This window comes from Pygoscelis adeliae, unplaced genomic scaffold, assembly GCF_000699105.1.
Source record: "Pygoscelis adeliae isolate BGI_AS28 unplaced genomic scaffold, ASM69910v1 Scaffold113, whole genome shotgun sequence".
NCBI classification, from domain to species: Eukaryota; Metazoa; Chordata; class Aves; order Sphenisciformes; family Spheniscidae; genus Pygoscelis; species Pygoscelis adeliae.
The window spans coordinates 7,111,039-7,136,986 of record NW_008825108.1 but is presented as its reverse complement, the minus strand read 5'-3'; the positions used below and the strand labels follow the sequence as shown (position 1 = coordinate 7,136,986).

Sequence of the window (25,948 nt, the reverse complement as noted above, 5' to 3'; positions counted from 1 at the left end):
TCGCTCCCTCCTCAAGTGCCCGCGCAGAAGCCGCTCCACATCCCTCTCCCGCCCCGGGCCGGAGGAGGCCGTAGAGGACGGGACCCTCCCGGATGCGGTGGGGAGAGCAGCAGCTCCTTCCCGGCGGCGGGGGGGAAATGCTGCCATTGTTCGCAGATGAATAAAAAAGCCGCCGAGCGGTAGCAGTTTCCCGGCCGCTCTTTGCGGGGGAGGCAGAACTAGTGCAGCTTTATTCTGCGGCGCTGGAGAAATGGCCTTCCTCTTTTATGTTTTTTTTTTTTATTCGTTATTCTCTCCTAGTCGTTAAAAAAGTCGCGTAGGTCTTCTTTAGAGGGCGAGCTCCTATTTTGGTGAGGAAGTGTGGATGAAATAAACAGAACTTCCCTGGATTACAAGTAGCCCACTTTTCTAGTTCTTATTTTACCCCTCATCTTTCCCAAAAAGCCGTGTGCCTACTTCCCTACCGAAACCTGATGTTCACATTCGTTTTGCGTGCCATCTGTCCTGTTTGTGACTCCTGCACTTCTCCAGGTTGTGTTGCCCCAGATTGCATTGTTCCTGCCCTAGAACGTAAATAACCGAGCACAACTGCACTTTCACACATTTACTGGGTTTACTGAGTGATGCCCAGTTGTATGCCTGCCTGCCCGACAGAGAACTGGGCAATAGGTAATAGGTTATGGAAGTTACAGTTAATTTGGATAGCAACTTATAACTATCTCAGGAAACTTTATTTCTTTAGATATTTATTGATAAAGTAATTAAGAAGATTAGTAATCTCATAAAGGTATACTATAAAAGAATGCCATACCAGAGAGCAGGTGATGGAGAGGACCGATTTGCTTTTAGTTTGTCTGCATGTGAAGGCTTCCCCCTCACAGCTGAAGACCCATTATATGAATTTAAATTGGGGTGAACCCTAGCACAAATACTATTTAGCATAAGAGTACATCTCTTCAGTTTCTTTAATAACTTGGTTTTGTTTTAATCATTTCCAGGTAAAACCCTGATAACAAAACAAGTCTTTCAGAAAAAACTAATTTGAATCCAGTAGTGTTTGTGTAAATTTATGTGTGCAGAAGCCCTCAGAGTAGAATAGTTCTGTACTGTGATTATAGTGCAGACAGGTACTGCCAGAACGAAAGTGATGGGGATGATCTGTTTCACTCACACTGTCCTGGTCTATTCAGGTTATGGTTAATATCGATATTCCCTATAGCCATGGTGCAAGGAAGGATGATGGTACAGATGAAGAGTCTTGTGATAATTTGGTTTAGCTTATTCCAGCAGTCAGGAGACCCTTTTGCTCTTTTCGCTGTATTCGCCCCAGTTGCTGTCCTGCTGGGGCTGTGTTTCTGCAGTTTGCTTCCTCGGTTGGTGAACCTTGCAAAATATAGGGCAGAAAAGTGAGAAGAGGCTAGTGCCCCTTTTCCCTCAGCTTGGCTTTGTTTTTTGTGTTTTTTTTGTTGTGGTGGGTTTGGGGTTTTTTTTCCAAAATTTTGCTGTTTATTCTTTTCCAAATTTCATTTTTGTGACTTTCATGTTGTCTCAGCATCTGCTCAATTGAACTATATTACTTTAAAATGGAAAATTTTACTGGAAGGGATTGATACCTCTGCACTTTTCCATTTCCTTCTGTCAAGTATGAAAGAAGGCTAGTTGTTTCTGTCTACGATATTACTTACTACCTCTAATTCTGACATCATTGTGATGTGTCCTCTAGAAGCTTCTATTCGTGAATTACTGTTTCTGATTTGAAGCTGACAGCTTAAATTGATAAGACAGGACATGGTTCTGCATATCTGTGGATGGTTAAAGATGACAGTTGAGAAAATGCTGTAGGGAGAAAGTGATTTGCATTATTGTTTGTGTAGCGGACATTTTATGGAACACCATATTTGTAAGGAAAAATTGCTTTATGTGTAAAGCAATAAGCTATTGTTTTTGGATTGTGCTGTGCTATATTAATTTGACTTACCAATATTAGTGCGAATTGGACTATATGAACCCTTTCCTCTAGTTTTGCCAGTGGCAGGAACGGAAAAATACACTGTGTAGTTTTGTTGTTCTTCTGGGTACAGTATAACTGTATTTATACCCAGGCTGGGACAAAACTTTTGTTTGCATCTGTAGTAAATGGGTCATTTAGGACTTGTGGCTGGATGAGCTTCCCTGTGTTATTTTGTCGTGTTCTGGACCTCAAGGTACTCATTCTTCAGGCTCTTCTGGGATTTTTTTTTTAATGCCTTTTTCCAGAAGGGTGGGAGGGATGTTCTGCTTGATTAGTGCTAAATGAACCACAGGTTATAAGGGTGAAATAAAGACCGCAGAGCCATGGGTTTACAAGCTGGCTAAGATGGGTGAAAACTGAGAACTGTCTTGGGTTGTATTAAGTGTTGGTTGCAATGAGCTGGCTAACTTCAAGTCAGATCTTTTTAGTGAAAATGCATCTTTCCCATTCCATCTGGAGTTCATCAAAACTTTGTCTGTGTGTTGCCTCTTACCCTTTCGTTAATTTATTGTTCATCATAATCGTATTCTTTGTCCTTGGGCTTACAGCTTTACTCAATTTGGCTCCCACCAGTTGTATTTATTTTTTTTAAATTGTGCTTTCCTTTTTTGCCTCTCTTTTTTTTTTTTGAGAAGTTGGTTGAGTCATTTTCCATTTTGTTCTTCTAAGCTGGCTTCCCCATCCAGCAGTCTTTCGTATTTATTTAAAGTCTCATTTTGAGATGAGAGTCTCATAAATGTAATACTTCCTGCATACGTTGCTTGTGACCTGTAAGAGATAGGTATTGCATGGCATATTTTACTTTGACCATCTCCCTACATGTTATGCATCTTGCTCTTCAAGAAAGAGAGATCGGTGCTGCACCTGAGAACTGCATTATCGGCATACAAATGGCTGAGGCTGGCATTCTCTTGATGGCAGAAGACCACAGTAAGATTAGGGGTGCTTTAGCAAATATCACAGTGTGTTTTTGTGCACAAAAACGTGGGGTATCAGTGCATGATACTGAGATAATGAGGAGCCTGTGCATGAGGCCACCTTGGGTCTGACTCAAGGTTGCCTGCAACTTTGGCCAGCAAACTGGGTTACTTTCCTGCAGGCATGAAGATGTGACCATGCGTTGTCAAGTTCTCCGATGCTCTGATCAGCTTTGCATTTCCCGAGGTTGGTTTTTTTCATGTACACACATGCATATAATTAAACAGTAAAAAACTGTTTTTATTATACATACTATACGTAGGTATACGTATAAAAATCCTGACCAAGCAGAGCATACAAAACAATTTAAGGATCTCTTATTTTAATGCTGTGGAAAGAGCACTTGCTTTGATTACACTCTAATGAGTATACTTGCATAGTTGCATTGTGGATATGTCTAAACATGCCTGTAGTGTTCTAATTTGATATTTAAATGTTAACAAATTAGAAATGAAAGAGTTTTGACTTTGTATTTTGTAACTGGATAATAAGAGTGCTTTAGATGGAGTAAGCAGCTAAGAGGCTCATTATCTGGAAACCTCTGTGGCTACAGATTCTTAGGAACGTGTTAGTTACTCTCTTGACTCCTTGTCTGTAACACAGAGAAAAATACTTTTTTTTGTGTAACGAATAATAAAAGCTAGCATTTAATGGCCACATAAAACAGGTTATTAAAAACAGCCTTTACATTGGGAAAGGCGGTTGTCTCATTATGGGAGGGGATGGACACATTGTGGTATAATAAATTTCTACTCAGAAGGGCAGAGCTGTCCTAGTCATAAAAAGCCATAAGCTGGCAGACTTGCATTTATTATAAAATGTATGCGCAATACTTATTGTGTCTGTATTTCATCAGTTCTGTTGATCTGCTGAAAGGGGCCTGGGGAGGAGATAACCTTTGTATATTAGCAAATATCAAACTACAAAGCAAACTTGAGACCATCTCATCTGGTGCCTCTTAGCTTTGTTCTAATGCAAACAGCAATACTACCTACATTTAATTTATACTTCTGACTACTTGTGGATTTTTAGTTACTCTATTTGACAAGGGATCAGATTGCTTAAATTTTAGTGGTGTGCCAGTTGTAGAGCCGAGAGCGTTTGGGCCTGTAGTGTAAACGTGAATCTTACAGTCTAACAAACTTGTCCACCATGGTGGATGTTTCTGCCACAGGCAGTGTGCTATTTTAGAAACATCAAAGGCCTGCTGTTTTGTTAAGGTTCCTGTCTGTGTTCAGGCAGCTAATGGAAACCAGAAAGATTTTTGCTTATCTCTTTAACCTGTTATTCTTCAGGACCTAAAAACTTTTTTTAAAGTGAGGATGCTAATGTGTTTTTAGAGTTTTTGACCACATATACTGTAACTTGAATGAAAAAGTGAGAAGGGAGAAGCTGGATAATCTGCTTTTTCTTAATTGAACATTTTTTTTCAGAAACAATAACAAATTTTTTAAATGAAATTTTATTTACATCACGGAGGCTTTTTTAATGTCTTTTTAGAGGTGTAATTTAGTGTTTAACTCTTCAATTGAACAGAGTTGAGTGGAAAAAGCAAGTCTAAGAGATGTATGTACATTTTAAAGAAACTTTATGGGGGGAAAAAAAAAGCCAGTTTCCAAAACAGCATTTGTAAAGTGAGTGACCAGTTCTTCTCTGCAACTCAGAGGAGTATGGCTGCTAAGTTCCAAAAAGAAATAACACTTTTAATTTGTCCTTTCTGGACATGACCGTGATGTTCCATGTGTTTATGGCTTTCATATTTGAATGTTGCAAAACACTGCAATCGGTAATTAAAATACAGAATGTTGAGGAAGGGCTGAGTAACTGGAAGTGTATCAGCTAGTCTGGCATGAATCTTTGAGACCGTATCTTTTCAGTGCCCTTTTAATTCACCCAGTCCCACTTAATAGCACAGAATGTGGAATTTCAGTCCTGATTTTCCAGAGCAAATGATCTAGTATTTCAGACTGTGGTCTAGTTAAGACATGGGCTTTGGAAAGGCATTGCTACTGAGTCAGTTGTAGAGGGGGCCAGAATAACGATGCTGACTTTGTTTCTTAGCATTTTTATCTGTAAGATTGTGAATGACTGTAATTGAGCAGAAATAGTTTCTTTGTGCTTGATGGTCTTCTCTTAACTAAGGAAGTCGGAAGAGGTCAAAAACAATTCCTGGTACGGGCAGAGCATTTGCTGAAATAGCTAAGACTAGAGAAGTAACACTTCCTGTATTCTTTTTCTTACTCTTCTGCATCTAGGAAAGAAGGATGCGTTTAGGTAAGTTTCCATGGTACACATATGAAGGAGGAAGGGTTGTTGAATCTTGTGCAACAGCCATCGAGACACCTCTCTTCAGTCTACACATGCAGTTGCTGACTCAGATCATTCTTAATCATTGAACCACACACCTTGTTGACAGACTGGTGACTGAATGAATTCCATGCTGGCTGCAAAACCAGCACGATGTAAGAAGAGATTATGGTGAACAACATCAGGTTTTCTGTTATGTCTTTATTGATTTAAATTAAGGCACTGATGCTATCAGACACTTTGCCCCCCCCCCCCAAATTACATGCGGACTGCACTGCCCTGATAATTCTCTCCCTCCTTTCATGGTGACCTGAAAGCCTATGTGATAGAAACTTGACCTATTTCAGAGGAGTTTCTTGCCACTAGGGAAGTGCAGCAGAGCTCTGGACGGCTGCCTACGCTGGTATTTTGGCAATGCTGACCTCAGCCTTCTCAGAGAGGTAGGTTAGCGTACATCTGCTGTAAGACCGGTGGCTGCCCGTTTGGATCTGTCTACCAAGACTAAATTCTACTTCCCTGAAGTCATTGTCCATACACACAGATGACTAGAATTACTGCACGTTTAGCGGAGGATTTCCTTAATTGCCTTGTGACATCATCCTTAATCTTGCTGTAAGATGTCATGTTTAGGCCTGTCCCAGGCAGTTCTTTGAACCTACTTTCATTAGTAATGATGACAGGAGGAATCAAACAGAGAACTGGACAGACTAGGTGAAAATATGAAGCCCTTACTTAAGGTAAGTTTATAATCATTAAGAGAGAAATCTTCTGTTGAAGTTTTGGGTGTATCGGGACAGTGCAGTTTACTGAGGATCAAATGACAATGCCAAAACTTAGCTTACCTGGTTTTTTTGTTTGTTGTTTGGGGGGGGTGGTGGTGGTGTGTGGTTTTTGTTTGCTGGTTTTGGTTGTTTTTTTTTTTTTTAGTGATACTCTCTCTGTATGAGTAGCAGTTGATAATATTTTCTTATTTTCAAGACAGCTGATCATCTGATGATGGTTGTGGATATATTGGGTTTTCAACCAAGATTGCTAGCTTTGCAGCCTGTTTTCTGTGGAATCCAACTTGATTCTCTCTAGTTGCCATATCTGGTACCTTGTACTATTCTATCTAGTGTATTCTATCTATATTTATTCTAGTATTCTATCTATATCTATCTAGTCTATGCTTGTGTGGGTTTTTAGATACAAATTCACAAGATAGTGGATGCTGAAATATCTCGATATCAAAACCTGGTGAGGCAATTTCTGTTCTGAATCAGGGTGGAAGAACCCAGGAACCTTCTGCAGGCTTTTGAAGTCCAAATTTTGCATGTGGCAAAGCAACCTGTGAAAGTCAATATAAAAGCTGAAGGTTAACATTAAACACTGCTAGGCTCTCCTAAGCTTTGTCAGACCGCTGTTGTTCACTGAGAAGTTATTGCCTTCCTGTCAGTAGACATTTAGATGGTGCCTCTCTCGCACGCAGGTTGGGCTGTTCGGTCATAAGTGATTGCTAGGATAGTAAAAAAGGATAGCAGCATCCCATTGTGGAATTGATCATCATTGACTATGATGAGTGACGGTATATAAGATCAAAAATGGCAAGTATCAGAAGAAGTCTTTGTTTCAAAAATAGTTCCTTGATGCAAATATACAACACCCAGCTTCATTCACGTTTGGAATTAAGCGATCCCACTGATTAAGGTTACACTGTGTATTAAAAAGAGTTTTTGCATGTTTTTGTGAAGGAGATTATTATCACTTACAGTCAACATGTTTTGCCCTTCTCTTAATTGTCTGTCTTCGGTGATGACAGTACAGCTCTCTTTATAATAGATAATGTAATATGGCTTGGTAGTAGCACATCAGCAGATTGAGGCAGTTGGTGCTCAGGCCCCCCTGTCTACCTAACACACTGTTTGCATAGTCTACTTCAGACTAAATTTAGTCTGGCCTTTTGGACCAAATATTCCTACCACACTTATGAGTCTAAGCTGTCTGAAGGACCACTGATTGGTCTTGACCCGTCTGTTCCCATTTAGCAGGCAGGATGCAGTTGTTGAGCACACATGAAGCAGAGCTTCTGGAAAGAAACTCTCATTTCCATTCCCTCTGAAAGGAATCTAGTTCACTTGGCCAGAGTTGTGCTGTAACCTGTACCAACCCTCCCAACTAAGGGAGAAGGGAGTGATTCAGTCCAAAATCCCCCGATGCTTGTCTGAACCAAAATGTTCCAGAGGCAGCCGTGATGCTGTAGAATAGTCCGTCTGTAGCCCATGAATAAATAAATGTTTAATAAACACAAACCCTTGGGTTTATTAAATTTAATGACACAAAATAGAATTCTTTTCCTGTCTGGCCCCTCTGTGAATGAGGAGGTAAAAATCAAGTTAGAAATGTAGTAGAAATCTGAAAGGTAGAATGTTGTGTTTGACAGTAGGGCTTCTCTAGAAGCTGGGTCTGTTCACTCTACCAAATGTTTTGATGGAAAAAAGATTTGCTTGAGAGTGGATGTTAGCCTCTCATTTTGCACGTTGCTCGTGCTTGCTAATGTCTATAATTCTGGGAGTAGGGCTTGCGGGTTTTTGGATTTCTGTTTGCAAGGGCAAAGGTATTGCAAAACAGTGGCCAAAAATACTTTTTTTTGATCCCCCCCCCAATCAGTTTAGAATATAACAGAAGTCATAAGAATTTTATATACTTTAATGTGGATGAAACTGGGGATTAGCTTTTCAGCAGGGATGTTGTGTAGGTGTTGGATCAGACTTACCATGTCTGTGGAACGTGGCAGTTATCACAGCATTTTTTTCAAGTAAGTTTTAAGAGTGTTTAATGTTAAATATAATCAAGGTGTCTTTTGTATTTTAGGAAGCTGAATATGGTGGACATGATCAGATTGATTTATATGATGATGTAATTTCTCCATCTGCAAATAATGGAGATGCCCCAGAAGATCGTGATTACATGGATTCTCTCCCACCATCTGTTGGGGATGATGTAGGTAAAGGAGCTGCACCAAATGTTGTCTATACATATACTGGAAAGAGAATTGCCTTGTACATTGGAAATCTTACTTGGGTAAGTATCTTACTACTATTTAGGTGTAGTCAGGAATTTTAAAATTATGAACATAATTCTTTGTAAATATTTTTGGTTTAAAAATTGTTTTATATGAAATATTAAGAGTACAGCAAAGCATGTGGGGTTTTGTTGGTTTTTTTTTCTTTTACCTGAAATTTAGTGAGCCTGTCTGGAGCTGTCTTGATGTCTAAAAACTTGAGGAAATCTTCAGTAAATATAAACTTTTTAAAGCTTCCTCTCATGTTTTAAGCGTTATGAAGGGATATTTGTGCTACTATCTTCTTAAGGTTTTCAGAGAACTGAATGAAAGAGGAGAACAAGCTTAAACTCTGAAATACTTTATGCCTGCAGATACTTAAAGGCTACTGAACAAATGCATTTTTTAGTAAACTCTTGCTGAAGTTTTTAGTTTAAAAAGGAGCTGGGAGTTTCTCTGGGACTTTCTTGAAATTACTTTTCACATTTTTCCAGGGCCCTTTTCCACTTCCTTTTTTGCAGGGCAGTGACTCTTACAACAAAACTGTTTTCAGGTATTTGCCTTGAGGCTTATTTCTGCAGTCCTAGGAGTAACAGGTTTGGGATAACTCACTGAACTGCAATTGCCCTTAAGACAGTTACTTTTGTTAGCATTAAAGCATTTTAAAATCAATTGCAGTTAAGCAAAGTGCAAGAGCTGGTCAGTAGCTGAATTAACTGGAGATTTTATCCGTTTGCCTGAAATCCAGTTCTTCCAGGTCCACACATGCAAAATTCTCATTCAAGGCTTTTTCCCTTCTGATTAATTTCTTACTAGTGCTAAACTTGAAAAAGAATGCTTTATGGGTGCTTAGGTGTTTTCTCATTAATTATTACAGTATCCTAATTTTGGGAGCTAATAGGTAAGTAAAGGAGCCATTGACTTAACGGTTGTACCATTCTAAAATATATGAATGGAATCCATAAAATGCATATGAATTAGCTGAACTCCAAGTCAAATGTCACAATTTCTAAAGCAGGTAGGCCAATGTTCAGCGATTTGTACCTATTACTCATTATTTGGCTTCACAAATAAAATTATCCACAAAAAATGCATTTATCTACTTTAGTATTGCTATTGTGTTTGTTTTCTTTGCGTTTAGCTCTCAGCAAAGTAATTTCTTGAATTTTTAAAAGAAGTCTTGATTTGAAGGAGATCAGATAAGTAGTTCAGAATCTTGAAAGCCTGCTTTGCACTTCCCATATGAAATTTAAAGAAGTGATGGAGTTACAGAAGTAGGAAGAAAACCATAAGTATTGGTGTATCTTTGGATATGAGTGAAATTGTTAAACATTACATAGTAATTAATAGGAAGTTGCAGCAAGTAGGTTTGGTTAAGTGGAAGCAGATGTTTCTAGCCATAGTTTCTGTACTAGTTTCCCATATTTTTTCTGTAAATCCTGCTTGTTTTTGTGCAAATAATATGTAGTTCACTAAACTCTCACTAGTCAAAGCTCTCAGAGTGCCTGGTTAATACAGTGTTTAAAATTGACTTTTGTGTGGAAATAATAGAATCAGTGGGAGGAAAAAATGGATTGGTTGTGGAAAAAGTAACAGTTATTGAAATAGTCCAGTTTAAGCCTTGTAGTCTCAGGAGACAAAAGTTACTCAAATACAAAATTTTTTGGCATTCTGTAACTGGTATACTGTGTGGAGGGGGGTTGATGCAACGTAGTATATAGGGAAGTGTGTATATTCTTAAAATTAATTTTCTGAGAATTATAAAGTATAAATGACTGCTCTCCAAAAGTCAGAAAATATTGATAGCCTGAATAAAGTATTCCTCTTGACCAATTTCACACACGCACAAAAAAACCCATGGAAAACTTAGTTGCCCTTTTCCTGGTGTTTTGGATAAGCTTTCATAGTTGAATATTAAAAATATTTTTCAGTGGACAACAGATGAAGACTTAACTGAAGCAGTTCATTCACTGGGGGTAAATGATATTTTGGAGATAAAATTTTTTGAAAATCGTGCTAATGGCCAGTCTAAAGGGTAAGAACTTGTCATTTGTTTTTTCTGTAAATGGACTGAAGTTTGGGAGGGTGGAAATGGAGAAAGAGTTCTCAATTTTCATAACTGTCAGTATGTGAACTGATAATCTTTGTTTATTGATATCCAGCGATGATTGGATGTATCATTTCATACTAATGACCTGAATTTCAGGCATAAATTTTTTGACGGTATTGTGTGTCTCATTATTTTGTGAGTTAAAACTTGTTGGCCATCTTCATTAAGACTATTCCTAGATTTCAGTTAGTGTGGTGATGATCCTTGTTGTTCCTCATAGTGTAAATACTGTTTCCCAACCTCCATTATTAAATCTTTCTTTACATCTTTATTTTCCATTAACTGTTGAAAGTGAGTGCTTGAGACCATTTTTCACTGGCAACCTAATCTTCCTTCCGTGAATGTGCCTTTCTCTCTCCTTAGTAGTAATGACAACACAGTGAATGCTTAATAATAACGTGGTCATATGAATTCATAGATAGTGTATTGATACTCTACCAGAAAGCTGCCTTTGTTGTGGTATATTTTGATGCATTTTGTACTTGCACTCTTGGTTCTTCTGTGTCCTGGAATGAGTTATTTTATCTGTTCTGAAAACTGGACTAAGACCTGTGAAACAGTCTCTGTATCTATTTTTCAAGTATTCTTTTGCTTACTGTGTAACCTTTTTCATGAGGCATCAGGATATCCAGGAAATGGAAAAACTGTGGTGTAACTTTTTCTTCTTCCTTTCAGGTTTGCCCTTGTGGGTGTGGGATCGGAAGCATCCTCCAAAAAGTTGATGGATTTGTTGCCTAAAAGAGAATTGCATGGGCAGAATCCTGTTGTAACTCCATGCAATAAACAATTTCTGAGTCAGTTTGAAATGCAGTCAAGGAAAAGTAAGCCTTTCTTATGTGCTGTCTTGGAAAAACAGAAGTTTATTCCAAAAGTGGCATGGCAGTTTTTCTCTCAGCATCTGATAACTTCTACACAGTTTAAAATAGCTATAAAATACTTACAGTCCAGGTGGATGAAGTTGCATCTTTGTTTAAAGATGATTCTCTTAAATAAAAAAAAATCACTGAATACACTGAAGAGCTGCTGTTTCGGCAGCACTCACTGGAAGAAGGTTGCAGCTTTGTGAAAATCTTGTCTTACAGCTGGAGAAGCTTTCTCAATTTCTTGTGGATGTAATTTTGGAAAAAAGCACAAGAGCATTTAGAAATTTAACATTTGTAGACAAACTGGACTAAATTCTGATATCTAGACAGGCTGCGCTTATGACAAAATGGGGAAGAGAGATTCTGTGTTGTGCTTTCCTCCAGCACCTTGTCTTGTGGTTCCCAGTCCTAATAGTGTGTGGCCTTGGGCTGCATTAAAGGAAGGACTGACAGTTTCCCCAGATGCTATTCTGTTAGTATGGGGCATACTGGAACACTGCCGTATTTTAGCAAAGCACTTTTTCCTCCTCAAATGGTTTGGGTACCGAGGAACAAGTCGGTGCTCATAAGGTCGTGCTTTAGCGCTGCATGAAACTTTAAATCAAGTGTTGAAAAGCTTTAACCTATTTTGATTTGTGTAATTACACTTTTGCTTTTCCATTGCAGCCACACAGTCTGGCCAGATGTCTGGGGAAGGTAAAGCTGGTCCCCCAGGAGGAAGCTCACGAGCAGCATTTCCACCTAGTAATAGAGGGCGAGGCCGTTTTCCAGGTGCCATTCCAGGTGGAGACAGATTCCCTGGACCGGCGGGGCCAGGCGGGCCACCACCACCTTTCCCAGGTAAAATAATTCATATGTGGAGTTTCAGTTTCATTTGTGTTTTCTTGTATTAATGCGGCATACTTATTTGGGAAATTATAAAGATCAAGGCAATTCAGTCATGTGCTATAATCAGTGTTCACAGCTGGATTGTAGGATCCGACAATATTTCTTTGATATTCAAACAGGGAGTTGTACTTCCTAAATTTGATAGCAATATAATAACATTTTTTAGAGACATTCTTTATAATGTGTCAATGTACATATTTTTAAAGTATGAAGAAATTAAGACAGATTGTGTTAGCAAGTAGACTTGTCTTTAGTGCAGTGTAATTCAGATTTTCTGATTTGCTATATGGGGTGAGAATGCCTGTGTTGCAGGGTGTAAGGTAACTTTTCCTTACTGCATTACAAGTTTGCCCATCATCAGAAATTCAGCTTTGATTCATGCCCACTGACAGGTCAGTTAGTTGGCACTTAGAATACCACAGATTTGAGGGGAAAGTGTTCATGTTTAGTCAGGTATCTGGTACGGGAGAAACCTCTGTTGAACAATCAGGCTTGCATTGCAGTGAAGTTCTTATTTCTGCTTAAGTATTTTTAATAAATGTCATTCAGTAGTAGATTGTCTACTAACAGTCAAAGGGATGTGGTCAAATTGAAAAACCTCTAATGAGGACCTGAAAGTAGGTTTGGATACTGCATTTGCCTTCTCCAATATAGCTTTTCCTATATTTTTAATATATAGTATCTTATGCCCCATACGAAAGACTAGCTGCAGGTGTAAGTAGGATGCAATGTTTGCAAGTTTTTGTAAGCTTTTAGGGATTTTGGTAACAATAGTAGATGATTAAGTGATTGGGGGGGGGTGAGCTGTCAGTTCTCAAGTTAATGTTGTTCTCTTTAGATAATGATAGTCGAGCAACTGTTAAAAATTTTCTAAGCTACTGGACCCAAAGTGGGACCATGCATGTCTTGTGGAAGTTGCAAATTGTTCAGTGAGGGTTGTTTTTGGGTTTTTGTTGTTTTTAAGAAGAAAAAAAAAGACAAGAATTTTAATTATTTCACTAAGCCTTTTATTTCTTTATATTTATTAACTTTTTTTTTTAAATTTTATTTTATTTTTTTTATTTTAGCTGGACAAACTCCCCCACGTCCACCTTTAGGTCCTCCTGGCCCGCCAGGCCCACCAGGCCCTCCACCTCCTGGTCAGGTCCTCCCACCTCCATTAGCTGGACCTCCTAATCGTGGTGACCGTCCACCACCACCAGTTCTGTTTCCAGGACAGCCTTTTGGTCAGCCTCCACTTGGGCCACTTCCTCCAGGCCCTCCACCACCAGTTCCAGGCTATGGACCACCACCAGGTCCGCCACCACCTCAGCAGGGTCCACCTCCACCTCCGGGTCCATTTCCCCCTCGTCCGCCTGGCCCTCTTGGGCCACCCCTGACTCTTGCTCCTCCTCCACATCTCCCTGGGCCACCTCCAGGTGCTCCACCACCTGCACCACATGTGAATCCAGCTTTCTTCCCCCCACCTGCCAATAGTGGCATACCTACATCAGACAGCCGTGGCCCACCTCCGACAGATCCGTATGGCCGACCTCCACCATATGACAGAGGTGACTATGGGCCACCTGGAAGGTGAGTGCTTTTGGTGTAATGTGCTTGGTAGTAGAGTTTACTTCCCTTGTAGGAAGCGTTTGATTTTCCATTTTAATGCAAATGTTAGAAATAATGAAAAATAGGGCTGAAAGGGATCCCAACAGTCTTCTAATTTGCCCCTTTTCACTTCTCTCGGTGAAATATCTCGGAGAAACATGTTTGTAGCAGTAAGAAAAACCTGAATTGCAACACCAGTAGTCTCACTTTCCCTTTTCAGCTCTGAACTGTTTGTCTTCACTGTTTGTATTTGGCAGTGTCATCATTCCATGTGTTCTACACGTAAACTTATATATCACTTCCTATGCAGCAGCTTCTGGTTGTGCTTCTGTCTTAACTTGAAATTCGGACTTGTACCTTTATCATTGTGCTTTGCAAGTTGTCTTTTCAGAATGCTCTGGAGTTCTCCTTTTTGAATATGTGCATACGTTGAGTACAGTGCCATACCAAGCTCATACCACTTTCATCTTTCAGCAGCTCTGCTTGTCCCTTTTTTGCTTCAGGATTCAATTCAAAGTTAGTCTTTGTCACAAAAGCCAGGCATGAATTTACTGCAAGACTTTTACCTTCCTTTCCTGTCAAGATGCTTCTGCTCATTTGGTGCAGTCTTGCTGTGTTTGTAGCAGTGGCTTTTCCTATGGTTAATCCTATCTGGGACAGAGTTCTTGAGTCTCTGACTTGACTTGTCAAGTTTTTCACATCTTGTTTGAAACATCTTTTTCATCTGTGCTTTCAAGCATCTCTGTGTTGCTGCTGTTGCTTGATTTTCACCATATTTGTATTTGTCACAGAAAATTTTGGGAGAAATTGTAAGAAAGACACTTTTTACATAGTTACATTTGGATTTTTCAGTTGTGATTTTACTGCTAGCATGAGAGACACTTGTCTTGCTCAAAATGTTTTCTGCAGACACTTTGCTTTGATTCTTCTTTTATCACAAAGCTTAAAAAACCCCAGGCATCTGTACATACTATGTTCATACAGAAACTATAGAAATTCAAGCATTTGGCTTAATTGCCTGAAATATAATAAAATGATAAGGTGTTGGTTGTTTATTTGATGGACAAAATCAAGGTTGCCTGCAGTTTATAGAATGTCTGGGGAGGGAAGGAGTGGGAATAGGACAGTATAACTTACTGTCCAGTATTTTCATTAACAATGTTAAAACTATCATCCATAACTATTTAAATTGTCATTAATTATATATCATAGGCGTTTCACTGGAAATAACATGTCCATAAGAGAAAAATTACATATTCCATTCTATGGGAGGCACACGAAAAATAATACTCAAAACTCAGGGAGGTATGAATTTTTAGACATTTCCTCTTATGCTAAACTGGCTATAGGATCTTGTTCCACTTCTTGCAATTAAGAGGATAGCATTGCTTATTATTCTGCATTTTCTTTCTACCAGAAGAACTAACACTGTTCTAGAAATATCAAGCAGTGGGCCAGTTTAACAGTCTCAACATTTGTCTCTAACACATTTCTCCAAATTCTCTATGTGATATAGAGACTGGCTAATAGGACACTGCAAAACTTTGGGGCAAATTTTTGTATAGGTTAACTTCTGTTACTTTGGAAACCCTATATAGGTAGCTAATAATTAAAGTTAAAAAGTGTAATAAGTACGAGGATTCTGCTTTATTGCTTCCTCCTTACTGTGACTGGTTTGGAGATCAAATTGGAGCACGTTGAACTTGACCAGAAATAAAAAACCAAAATTAGCTGTAAAATGTTGAAGTATCATTCAGAAAATTGAGTGTTTCAAAGATGATAGACTATATTTGCTTTTCATAAGTTATAGCATTCTGGTCTTAGTTAAGATCTGGGAAACAGGATCATATAGTTCTAATTCCAGTACTGTTATAAAAATGATCTCTAATTTTGCTCAAAGTCGCATTGCCTATGTACATGTATTTCCACGTCCATTCAATTGGGATAATATCTACTTACATACCTTCAAGGATTTAATGAAAATTATAAATATTTGTAAAGCACAATATTAAGTGCTGCTGAATCTTCAAAATAGATGGGATGAACAAGTCTATTTATACAGCAATGTCTTAATTGTTTTTTACCTTTTCTTTTTTTTTTTTTTTTTTTAGCTTTCAGGATTTTATACTGTAACATGGTCCTTAACAAAAACCAAAACCAAACCCAGATCCTGCTTTCTTTTCTGTTTGTCACTTTGCTTAAAGTTGCAAACTTGGATTGTTAAAATTGCAATGATATCTTCTTAAGTTTTTCTTAACCTTTTAAATACTAATTTTATTGCTTGCAGAGAAATGGATGCTGCAAGGACACCTCTAAGTGAAGCAGAATTTGAAGAAATCATGAATAGAAATAGGGCGATCTCAAGCAGTGCCATTTCGAGAGCTGTATCAGATGCCAGTGCTGGTTAGTAAAACTCGATTAGTGTATTTGCTATTCTATCCAACTGAAAAGAGTTTATAGTTTTCCTATTAGGAAACTTGCAGCCCTGAAGCCACATTTTCCCAATAGGAGGCTGAATTTAGGTACAACCTGTGACTGATTTTGTACTGTGCTCCAACTAGTTTCTGAGAATGCCTTCCGAGTACTGATCTGGACAGTATTTTAATATTTGGGTCTACAGTAATGGCTGGACGGGGGTTGAAGAGAAGATACTCCAAATGGTAATATTATTACAGATAATCTTTGTTTTAATTTGCAAAATTTTCTGATTGTGATCTTGTATCCTTTTCAGGGGACTATGGAAGTGCTATAGAGACCTTGGTAACTGCAATTTCCTTAATTAAACAGTCCAAAGTATCTGCGGATGATCGCTGTAAAGTACTTATTAGCTCTCTTCAGGACTGCCTTCATGGAATTGAGTCCAAGTCTTATGGTTCTGGATCCAGGTAAAACTTTCCTCTTCCATCTGCCCTTACTTATAAAAGGGAAGGTGTAGCGCGGGACTAGTTCACCAAGAAGAAACTAAGTCATGTAAGAAGCTTAGTGATTTGCTGAGTTGCACAAGAAATGTGTGAAAGAACCAAATAGGGGTTTCCCGAATTTAGCTGCCTTTTAATTAACCCTCTTTTCAAAATTGATCTGACTAGCTTAAGTTTAACTTAGTTTTATTTAGTATCCTTTCCTACGTGGTACTCTTGCAATATGTAGACTTCAAAATAGAATTGTCCTTAATCAATTAAGATGCCCAGTGCATAATTTTTATTAGAATTTGCTATTGAAAATTAAGGTTGAGGATATTTGCCAATTTTCATTTTGCTTAAAAGTAACTTTCTCCACCCTTGTCACAGTAGAAATACACTCAAGTTGGGGGAAAAAAAAAGTTGGGCAGAATGATTTTGCCCGTTGTTCTTTGTCATACAGTCTAAAAATCGGGAGTAGGTAGATTTGAAATTCATGGACTCTTCTACCTAGTACAAATAAGAGATCGGTATTTCTTTCAAAACTTAAATAACGGCCCTTTCCGAGTTAGGACAAATACTGAGCCTCTAGTTCATTTGTATACTGTAGCAGTAGTGTAGTTGGCCTTGAATATTAAAAGCACAAAGACAGCTGGTTTTGGCACATACTTTCAGTACACAGATTAGCAGCCATGTTGTAGTGATCATTTGAGCTACGGTGCATTCCCCCACCTGATTTCAGCCATCTCATCCTCCATTCTCAGTATGTACTTTCTGACTTTTCCTTGATAGATTAGAAAGTGGATGCACCTTACTGTCTGTAACTGAGTTCTTAGCCACCACCTTTTATACCAGCGATCTTTCATATTATATACAAAAACATACCTGCATCACAGTGAACAGATATTTCTCTCATATCCTTTTTTGAGGAAATTCATACTCAGAATACAAAATTGGCATGCGGATGGCTTTATTTTGAAGAAAAATTTAATGAAGTAATTTCTTTTAGAAGACGTGAGCGATCCAGAGAGAGGGACCATAGTAGGTCACGAGAAAAAAGTAGGCGCCACAAATCACGTAGTAGAGATCGTCACGATGACTATTACCGGGAAAGAAGCCGTGAGAGAGAGAGGCATCGTGATCGCGACAGAGATCGTGACAGAGAACGAGACAGAGAGAGAGAATATCGTCATCGTTAAAGAAGGTGAGCATTTGTTTCATGTTCTTGAATTTTACTGTTACTGACTTACTAAAAGCAACTACTCTAGGTTTGGGATTATTTACGCTATTAATAGCTGCATTTCAATGGTCCTGCAGTATGTACTGAATCACTTTCCTCTTGCAGCATCTGACATGAACACAGGTAAGTGACGACAGGTAACTGGTCTTGGGAGGGAGGGAGTATTTGTGTGATTATCTTCTGCAGTTTGCATGCTGCCTTTTTGATTTTAGGTAGTAGTAATGTTTGCAGTTTTTATGAAATGCAATTAAACCAATTCTTAAAAAAGCAGTAAGCCAGACTGATAAGTCTGCTCTCTTTGTTATCTTAGAAGATTATATTAAATTTATGGTTGTATTTCTTATTTGTATTTTAAAATACTAATTTTGTATTTTAAAATCTACTTGTGTAAGGACGGCAGCATTGAGCCCTTCATATGTCATGTGTGGATTATTTTAATTTAGGGAACACATGTACATAGAGTTGCTGTCCTTGCACAAGTACGGCGTTGTTTTAGGTTTTGGTTTGGTTTTTTTGCCAGTGAGTTTTACTCAAATTCAGGAAATATAGCCTGACTTTGCTCTTTATTTTATGAAATGTGACCTGTCAATATCTTCTGCCTTCTAGCTAAATTCAGGTGTTATCTTCAATAAGATTTATGATCAGTTGTTCCCCACCACCCTGATTTTTCATTCCCTCCCCCCTCTGATAGTAAAGTAATTTTCTGAAGACTGGTAAACAAATGTATGACGCAAGGATTGTTTCTTTTCTGGTTGTTCACAAACTAATTTGTTCTTTTATTTCATATATCTGCAGTCTTGCATGCATGAAATGTCTAGATAGCTACAGAGTAGCATGGTAAAAAATACTTTTTTCAGCAAACTGCTGAGAGCTTTAAAATACATAGAAATGTTCATCACATTATATAATGTGCCATTTTGAGGATTGGGAATTCAAGCTACTCGTGATTCCTTATATTTGACAATTGGGAAAAACCCTACCCGTTAGTTTCTCTGCAGTCGTCTTTTTCCCCTTTTAGAAGAATTTCACGCTACATCTACATTAAAATCGAAGCTTGCAGACTCACCTGTCTGCCGAACTTCCATTTCTTACATTTACCCTCAGATTTAGTTTTCAGATTTGCATGTGGTATTTATTCATGGAAGCTGATTTACAGAAGTTAAATAGAGCGAAAACTTTTTAGAAATGATATGAAATGTAGTATACTCCTAAGTGAAAATATAATTTTGTATTAGTTAAATGTCAGTTTTTCAGTCAGGCTTTTGTGTCACTGACTCCTTTTGGAGAGAACAAATTCTGATACTAAATGCTCTAATCTATTGAGTATTCAGTGGGATGTTGTCTTTGGTTCATATACTAACAGGGACACACAAAGCAGTAATCGACCTAGAGAAGGGAAGTCAAAGGCTTAAGTAGGAAGGTGAAACGTGGCAGCTGAAATAAAGTTGGCAGTCTATATCTGTTAATGCCACTTTTTGTCATAAAAAATGGATTGCTAGAAATATTTCTGCAATTGCATAAAAGTAGCAACTGTGGTTCTTAATTGTGAAATATCAGAACATAAAAGTACAGATTTAACAAAAGTAAATGTAGTTTCTTTTGTTGAACTGGATTTTTGCCTTTTATGATAAATGAGTATTTGTGATATTTGCAAATAGTTGTTATTAATAGGAGGTAACCATTGAGCCAAGTGATGGGTGCTTTTCCAGAGTGTTTTCCTTCTGGTGGAGATGAGCAAGCCATACTAAAAATGGTTAATAACCTGGAATTTAAGATAATTTTTTTTACCCTTGGCATACTTTATTAATCTAGCTTTGATTTTTGTTGTGCATGTAGATAAGGAGTTTCTGTGCCAAGTACAGGTTCCCTACCCTGTCACCCCAAGAAAACGCATCAAATAGCATTAGGTTGCATTTTATAATTTCCAAAGCACAATTTTAAAATGAGACTGTGGTTTCAGTCTCAGTTCAGGTGGGATTTATATATGCAACTTCTTTCAACTTTGTTGTGTGCTCGGACTTCTCTTTTTTTTCAGAGGGGTTGTGTAGGTAAGATTCCCTTGTGCAAAGAAGAAAATAGGTCCTAAATACTTGATTTAAAGGGCAAATTTAGCATTCTGCATGTAAATGAAAGCATTTGGTATTTTTTTAAAGTTAAGTTGTAAACATTTTGTCTTGTTGCTGTCTTAATGAAGAAGGGCTTTATTGTAGTTTTGGTTTTTTATATATATACACACACATATAAAAAATACAGTTATCTACTGGTTTGTATGTTTCATTTTCACTAAGATGTATGTTGCCATACATTTTTTTTGTTTCATTCTTTACATTGATTAATATTCATAAACGGATTTAACAGTCTCAGTCATTTAATAAATATCAGCAGTGCTGAAAAGAGTTACTCCCCATATTACTGTGTTTTGCCAGATAACATGAAGTTGCCTCTGTGCCTGCAACCTATGAATGGCACTTATACTTCTCTTTATTGTGTACCTATAGTCATAACTGTGATACTGTACTAGCATTTTTTTAAGTGTTACACATCTAGTTTAGAAGGATTTTAAAGGTCCATTGTGAACATTTTTGTATACAGTGAAATTCAGTTTGTACTGTACTACATTTATAGAGATGGGTTAAATTGGAATAATTTACCAAATGTGTTTATAATAATAACAACACTCTATTAAAAGTTTAGATGTACCATAGCAGGTATTTACACTTCTTCTGTTTGTACACTTCATGATTTAAAATGAAATTCTTGCAAGATTTTGTACCTTCACTTGAGTAAGGCTTCATGTACATTGATAATCCACTCTACAGAGTTACTATGAACTGAATGTTCCCTTGAAACATCTTACCTTTGCTTGTAGAAAGCCTATAGATATAAAAGAGAACATAGATTTAAGACAAATCTAACCTGTATTAGTCAAGAAAACTGAGTCCAACAGAATGATACTTAGAAGGATTAATGTCAAAATTAATGTGTACAAACAGAATAGTAATGTAACTTCATCAGCATGAGTCCTGACTTTTTTTTTAGACAGAATTATTTTTTTTTCTAGTTTAACTGATACTCAATGATGTATTTCTAGCTGATACATTGTCCCAATCTTAATCTGTCTGAATTTCTATAACTGCTGAATGTTAAGTTTTTCATTTTATGTTTTTGTTACTGGGTTGATTGCTTATTTCCTATTTAAACTGGATTTGGACTGAATTGCAAAGACAAAAACACTAACATTGTAACAGTTGATATGTATGTAGACTTTGTACTCCATATTTCATGTTTTTTCTCTGATTTTTCTGCTCTCAAACCACTGTAAGCAAAATAATTTAAAGTCTAATGTACTTCTGAGGCTCATATGCTTCTTCAAAAACTTATCTCAGCTCTCTGAAATACTTTCAGCTTTGGAGTGATCTAAGAACTAACATGGTTGGGATTTTTTTGGTGTCAGTAGGGGGGAAATGTTACTGATAGTTTAAGTAAAATTCATTCTATTTTTGCTTGTATAAGTAGGAACTGTCCTGTAAGTGTGTTAGCAACCACTTAAACATCAAGTGAAGTATGAAATTAGCCTTTTAAGAAACCTTGTAAATTAATAGGAAAATGCCTATTTTTTTGTATGTTATTTTAATAATAAGCTTCTAGTTAATAATGGAATTTTAAGTGAATCGTGGTAGCATTGTTCAAGACCTGGGTATATGTGCCTGTCTAGGATTATTTCAGATCTTCTTAATATTAAGCTATTATGAACATTATTTACCTAATCTCTCTTTTTTAAAATGTGTATTTTTGAGGAAGCACATATGTGGGGCTGGCACTATTCTATTGCATCTGGCATTCATCAGAGAAATCATGCTTTGTGCAGCTGATTCAGTATTTGAAATCCACCATAGAGTGAAAGATGCAAGCAGTGCCACTGTTCTCTGCGCTTCTTAAAGCCTATTTTATGGCTGCTCTGGTGCTTTACAGAAACATATAGTTTGTTTCTTAATGTTCAGTGATTTCTCTCATTTTCTTGAAGGTGATAACATGTTTCGAAAAACAAACTAAAAATCTTATGCTATTGTTTATTTTCAAATGCATAAATGCATAACAAATTTTTTCCATGAACATGTTGCTGTAATTTTGTTGCCTTCTGAGGTGTCTGTAGACACGCTTATATTTTTGTGTTCCCCACATCCTGTGCTTTTTTTTGTTTGTGAAATCACTAGTTTTGACAAATTTGAGCTGTGTGAAAGTTCCCCAAGAAACTTTAAGGCTTTATAGCATTTGAAACATAAAGAAGTTACTTGAAGTCAAAATGTTGGTTTGATGCAGTGTTCTCCAAAGAATGAACAAATTCCGTTTGGGGTTTGTTGGTTTTTTTTTTTTTCTTTTGCTCATTGTGGTTTGAGAACTAAGATTTCTTTTTACAAAAAAAAGATAATTGAGAGAGAGACCTTCATTTTTATGTTTTCCTGTGGCAGCCTGATCTACCTTTTTGTGTCTTCCTCATATATTAATGTGAAAGATACTTGCCAATTATTCACACCTCCTTAATTTGTAAACTAAAGATTGAGTTTTCTGAACACACCTCTCTGTTCATCCGTTATTTTTGGTGAATAGGCAGGCTGGGACAGTAGGAGAAAGACATATGATGAATGAAACTAGTTTGGGAGCGTTCTTCTTCCCATGTAAAATTATTTATAAAATCAGAAAATTGTTCTGGTGTTGATCTTAAATTAAACACTGAGATTGAACAAAGATACCAGGTAAGTACACTAATAATGGGGGGGGGGGAATATGCAACAAATGGAAGAAGGTGCGAGTGGTGGTAAAATAGTCTGTTTGTACATGTATGATGAACAGAATCACATATGTATATCAGCTTACACACAGAAAGACAAATACAGAGTCAAGCTTGAAATTCCTTCTTTCTCACTGTGTTATAGCTAAAGCATCACAGTATTTGGAGGTTTGTGATGTTCTGGAATGTAGGTTAAGTTAAAACAAATTTTGGCTTTCGAGCTGATACTTTCTGTGGGATTTTTGCTTTGTGTATTTTTTTTTCTTTATGTATATAAATACATAAATGAATAAAATAAAGGCGAATTACATGAAGTAATTCTTAGGAGCTATTAGGATATAATGACAAATGTGTATCATGCATTTTACTGAAATGTGACCATGCTGGGAGATTGAAATTCAATCTCTGAAAATATCAGAAATTACTACACTACTATAAACTTGATGGGTATATGCACATACAGCTTTAAACTACTGTAGAATTTTCACACTTCTAATAGCTGTTTAAAGCTTTTATATGTTTATTTGGATAATTGGAATTAAAGGAAAAAATTAGAGTTGCTACTGCAAGATGCTTTTTATATATTTAAGAAATCTATTGGTTTTTGTTGTAAGAGTCTGTCTTTGTGAAAAGCAATGCTCAAGTTGCATCTTGCGTAAATACAAAAATGTTTGATCACTTAATTTCTGGGATTTCATTTGTGAAATGTTCTGGCATAAACCCCTAACTTTTAAACCACAAAATAACTATTTAACAGATAAGCCTGAATTTGGGTTTTATTAGTAGAAATACTGAGGAACTGATTCCTGTATGGTGTTAAATTGTACAAACCTAACACATGCTCGGGACCGATAGCTTATATGAGCTTGAGGCAGATTGAAAACAGCATTGCCAAGAAGTACTGACTAGAGATTTAATCTTTCTTTTTTTTTTTAAAGTTGTTTCTTAATTCAATATTCTACTTGCTTGTAGAATACTGAAAAGGGCTGAGCATGAAGGTATAATCCATACAGATTTATTTCTTCCTTTTGGAACCACAAAGGTTTCCGGTTTTGCCAAGGTATAGTGGCAGAATACTTGAAACCAAAATGTACACCACTTTGGATTTTAGTTGGTTGTGTTTTTCAAGATGAAGGTTCAGTGTGGTGCTGACCATCTTAAGACCCTTATAGTGAAAAGCAGTAACCTTAAATCCAGTTTATCCTGCATTCTTTAAAGTTCCTGTAGTTCCACAAGTACCCTTACAAATCTAGTAAATTATTCCCAGGAACTGAAGCTTTCTTATGCTAGTAGTATAAATCATATATATGGTGCTTTGGATCTGTTAACTGTCGCCATAGAAGTGATAAAGATCCATAATTCTTGCCGCAGCAATTGTATGATGAGAGCAGCAAATTCTGACGTGCAGTTTCACAGCTGTCATATACTTACTTTCTCTGCTAAAAAACTGAGATTCTTCCCTGTTTGTGCTAACTTAGCTTGCAACTCTGAACACGTCTTGTGGCGGCAGCACTGTGTCACTTTGCTACTAATTAATTTTAAAAGTACATAACACCTCTCGAAATTTTGGTCTCTGGGGAAGGAACTTCCCAAAAAGTGGTTACTGGTTGATACATTCATGACTTGAGAACAAAATCTGCGAATAAGAAAAGAAATTCCAGTCACTGCTTTGGATTTGGATTAGTTTATGTGCATACTGTACTGTACAGAGCCCTCTTGGTTATACGGGGTTTTTTTTAAAGTTGTTGTTAACAATCACTTTGAGGAAAGGAAGAAGAAATGTGTCAATTGTTCATGCAAAAATTGAGTGCTTTGTCTTCCCAACTGCTTTGAAATTATTAAACTGGTAGAAGAATATTTGACAGCTGTGTACTGGTGCACGTTCATGAAATTGCTCCTCTAAATGTCTTGTTTTTCAAGTGAACAATTTAATGTGTTGGTTTTTTGAACAATTTGATTTAAACTATTTTGAAATTATTGAATGTTGAAATTGTGAATTATTAATGAAATGAAGATAGCTAATTGTTTTGTAATGGAATTCAACTGAAATCCAGTGTATGGAATTATACCATCCCAAGTATTTTGTGAACTCTTACAGTAATTAACTCTGAATGGTGTGGTTCCTTAATTTGCCAAAATAGATGAGAGTAGGAAGTAGGGCTTGAGGTTTTTTCTAGGGCAAGTAGGTGAGGACACCTGCAAATCTGTATTGTATTATTTGAAAAGTGGGTTCTTGTGGTTAAACTGCAAGCGTGTGTTTTTAGATGTGTGAAGCCCATCCTGCTTGCCACTAGTCAAAATTTTGAAGTACTGGTATCAGATTCTGTGCACTTTCAAATGTTACTGAGCTGTGAGCCATCCACTTCATTATACAACCAGTGCATTACTTAAATGTCAAACCAGCTTAAAACGTCTGTAAGTGGGCAGGTAAAAATGTAAAAGTCTAGTTGTGGCAAAATTACCTTACGTGCTTGTTGGTTTACTCTTGCAGAACGCATACTTTAGGAAATGTTCTATACAAATGTTTCCTTCAGTCACAGGAACAGTAGCTATTTCTTTCTTTATCATTCAGTACTTCAACTGTGAAATTTATGGTCTTTCAACTTCGTTGTACAACAAGATTAATTTTATTTTTAACTATTGTACTAGAAAACAATTCCGTGCACAAACGAGTAGCTACTGCTTCTGGGTATTTTGTGTTAGTTTCTATTATGGTGAAGTAGATGCACGACTTGTGTATGTATAGATAAGCCAACAATTTTCTGTGTATTATGGGGATTAGCAAAATCTACATCACAAATTTTGACACATTACAGCTGAAGGAAGAGGAACAGCGTGCAAGACAAGATACAGTCTTCAAGGAACGATGCTTGTCCAGCAGTTTGCTTCATGTGATTGAACTGAGCCTGTAAGGATTCATGGATAAAATGAACAGGAATAGATCTGAATAAAGCAAATCTGCATACATGGTAACCAGTAGCTCTTTTACTTTTTTATGTTGCTTAACTGTTTTATTTGAGGGAAACCTGTGTGATTTAAACCTTATAGCTTTTGCAACTTTATTACTGGTTATATACATTTGGCAATTATAATGTGCAAGCAATTGGAAAAAGTCAAGTAAATGCTTGTTTTTATAGTAGTTTGTTCATGTTAAACTGTTCATATGATAATGTCTGTACACAGCACCTCTTTGATTACAGTAGATGTAGTGTTGTAATAAACTGTTTAATGGGGC

General features: G+C 37.1%; 1 protein-coding gene across 1 annotated transcript; it reads left to right on the top strand.

Moving 5' to 3' along the window:
- The first annotated feature begins 6,015 nt into the window (after nt 1-6,015).
- Nucleotides 6,016-25,948, top strand: CPSF6 (cleavage and polyadenylation specific factor 6, 68kDa). The gene is made up of 10 exons (XM_009327673.1): nt 6,016-6,033; nt 8,147-8,356; nt 10,268-10,371; nt 11,122-11,267; nt 11,976-12,149; nt 13,265-13,769; nt 16,075-16,190; nt 16,519-16,672; nt 17,694-17,888; nt 25,530-25,948. Exons 1-9 carry the CDS (start codon nt 6,016-6,018, stop codon nt 17,881-17,883), a joined length of 1,617 nt encoding a protein of 538 aa, XP_009325948.1. The 3' UTR covers nt 17,884-17,888; nt 25,530-25,948.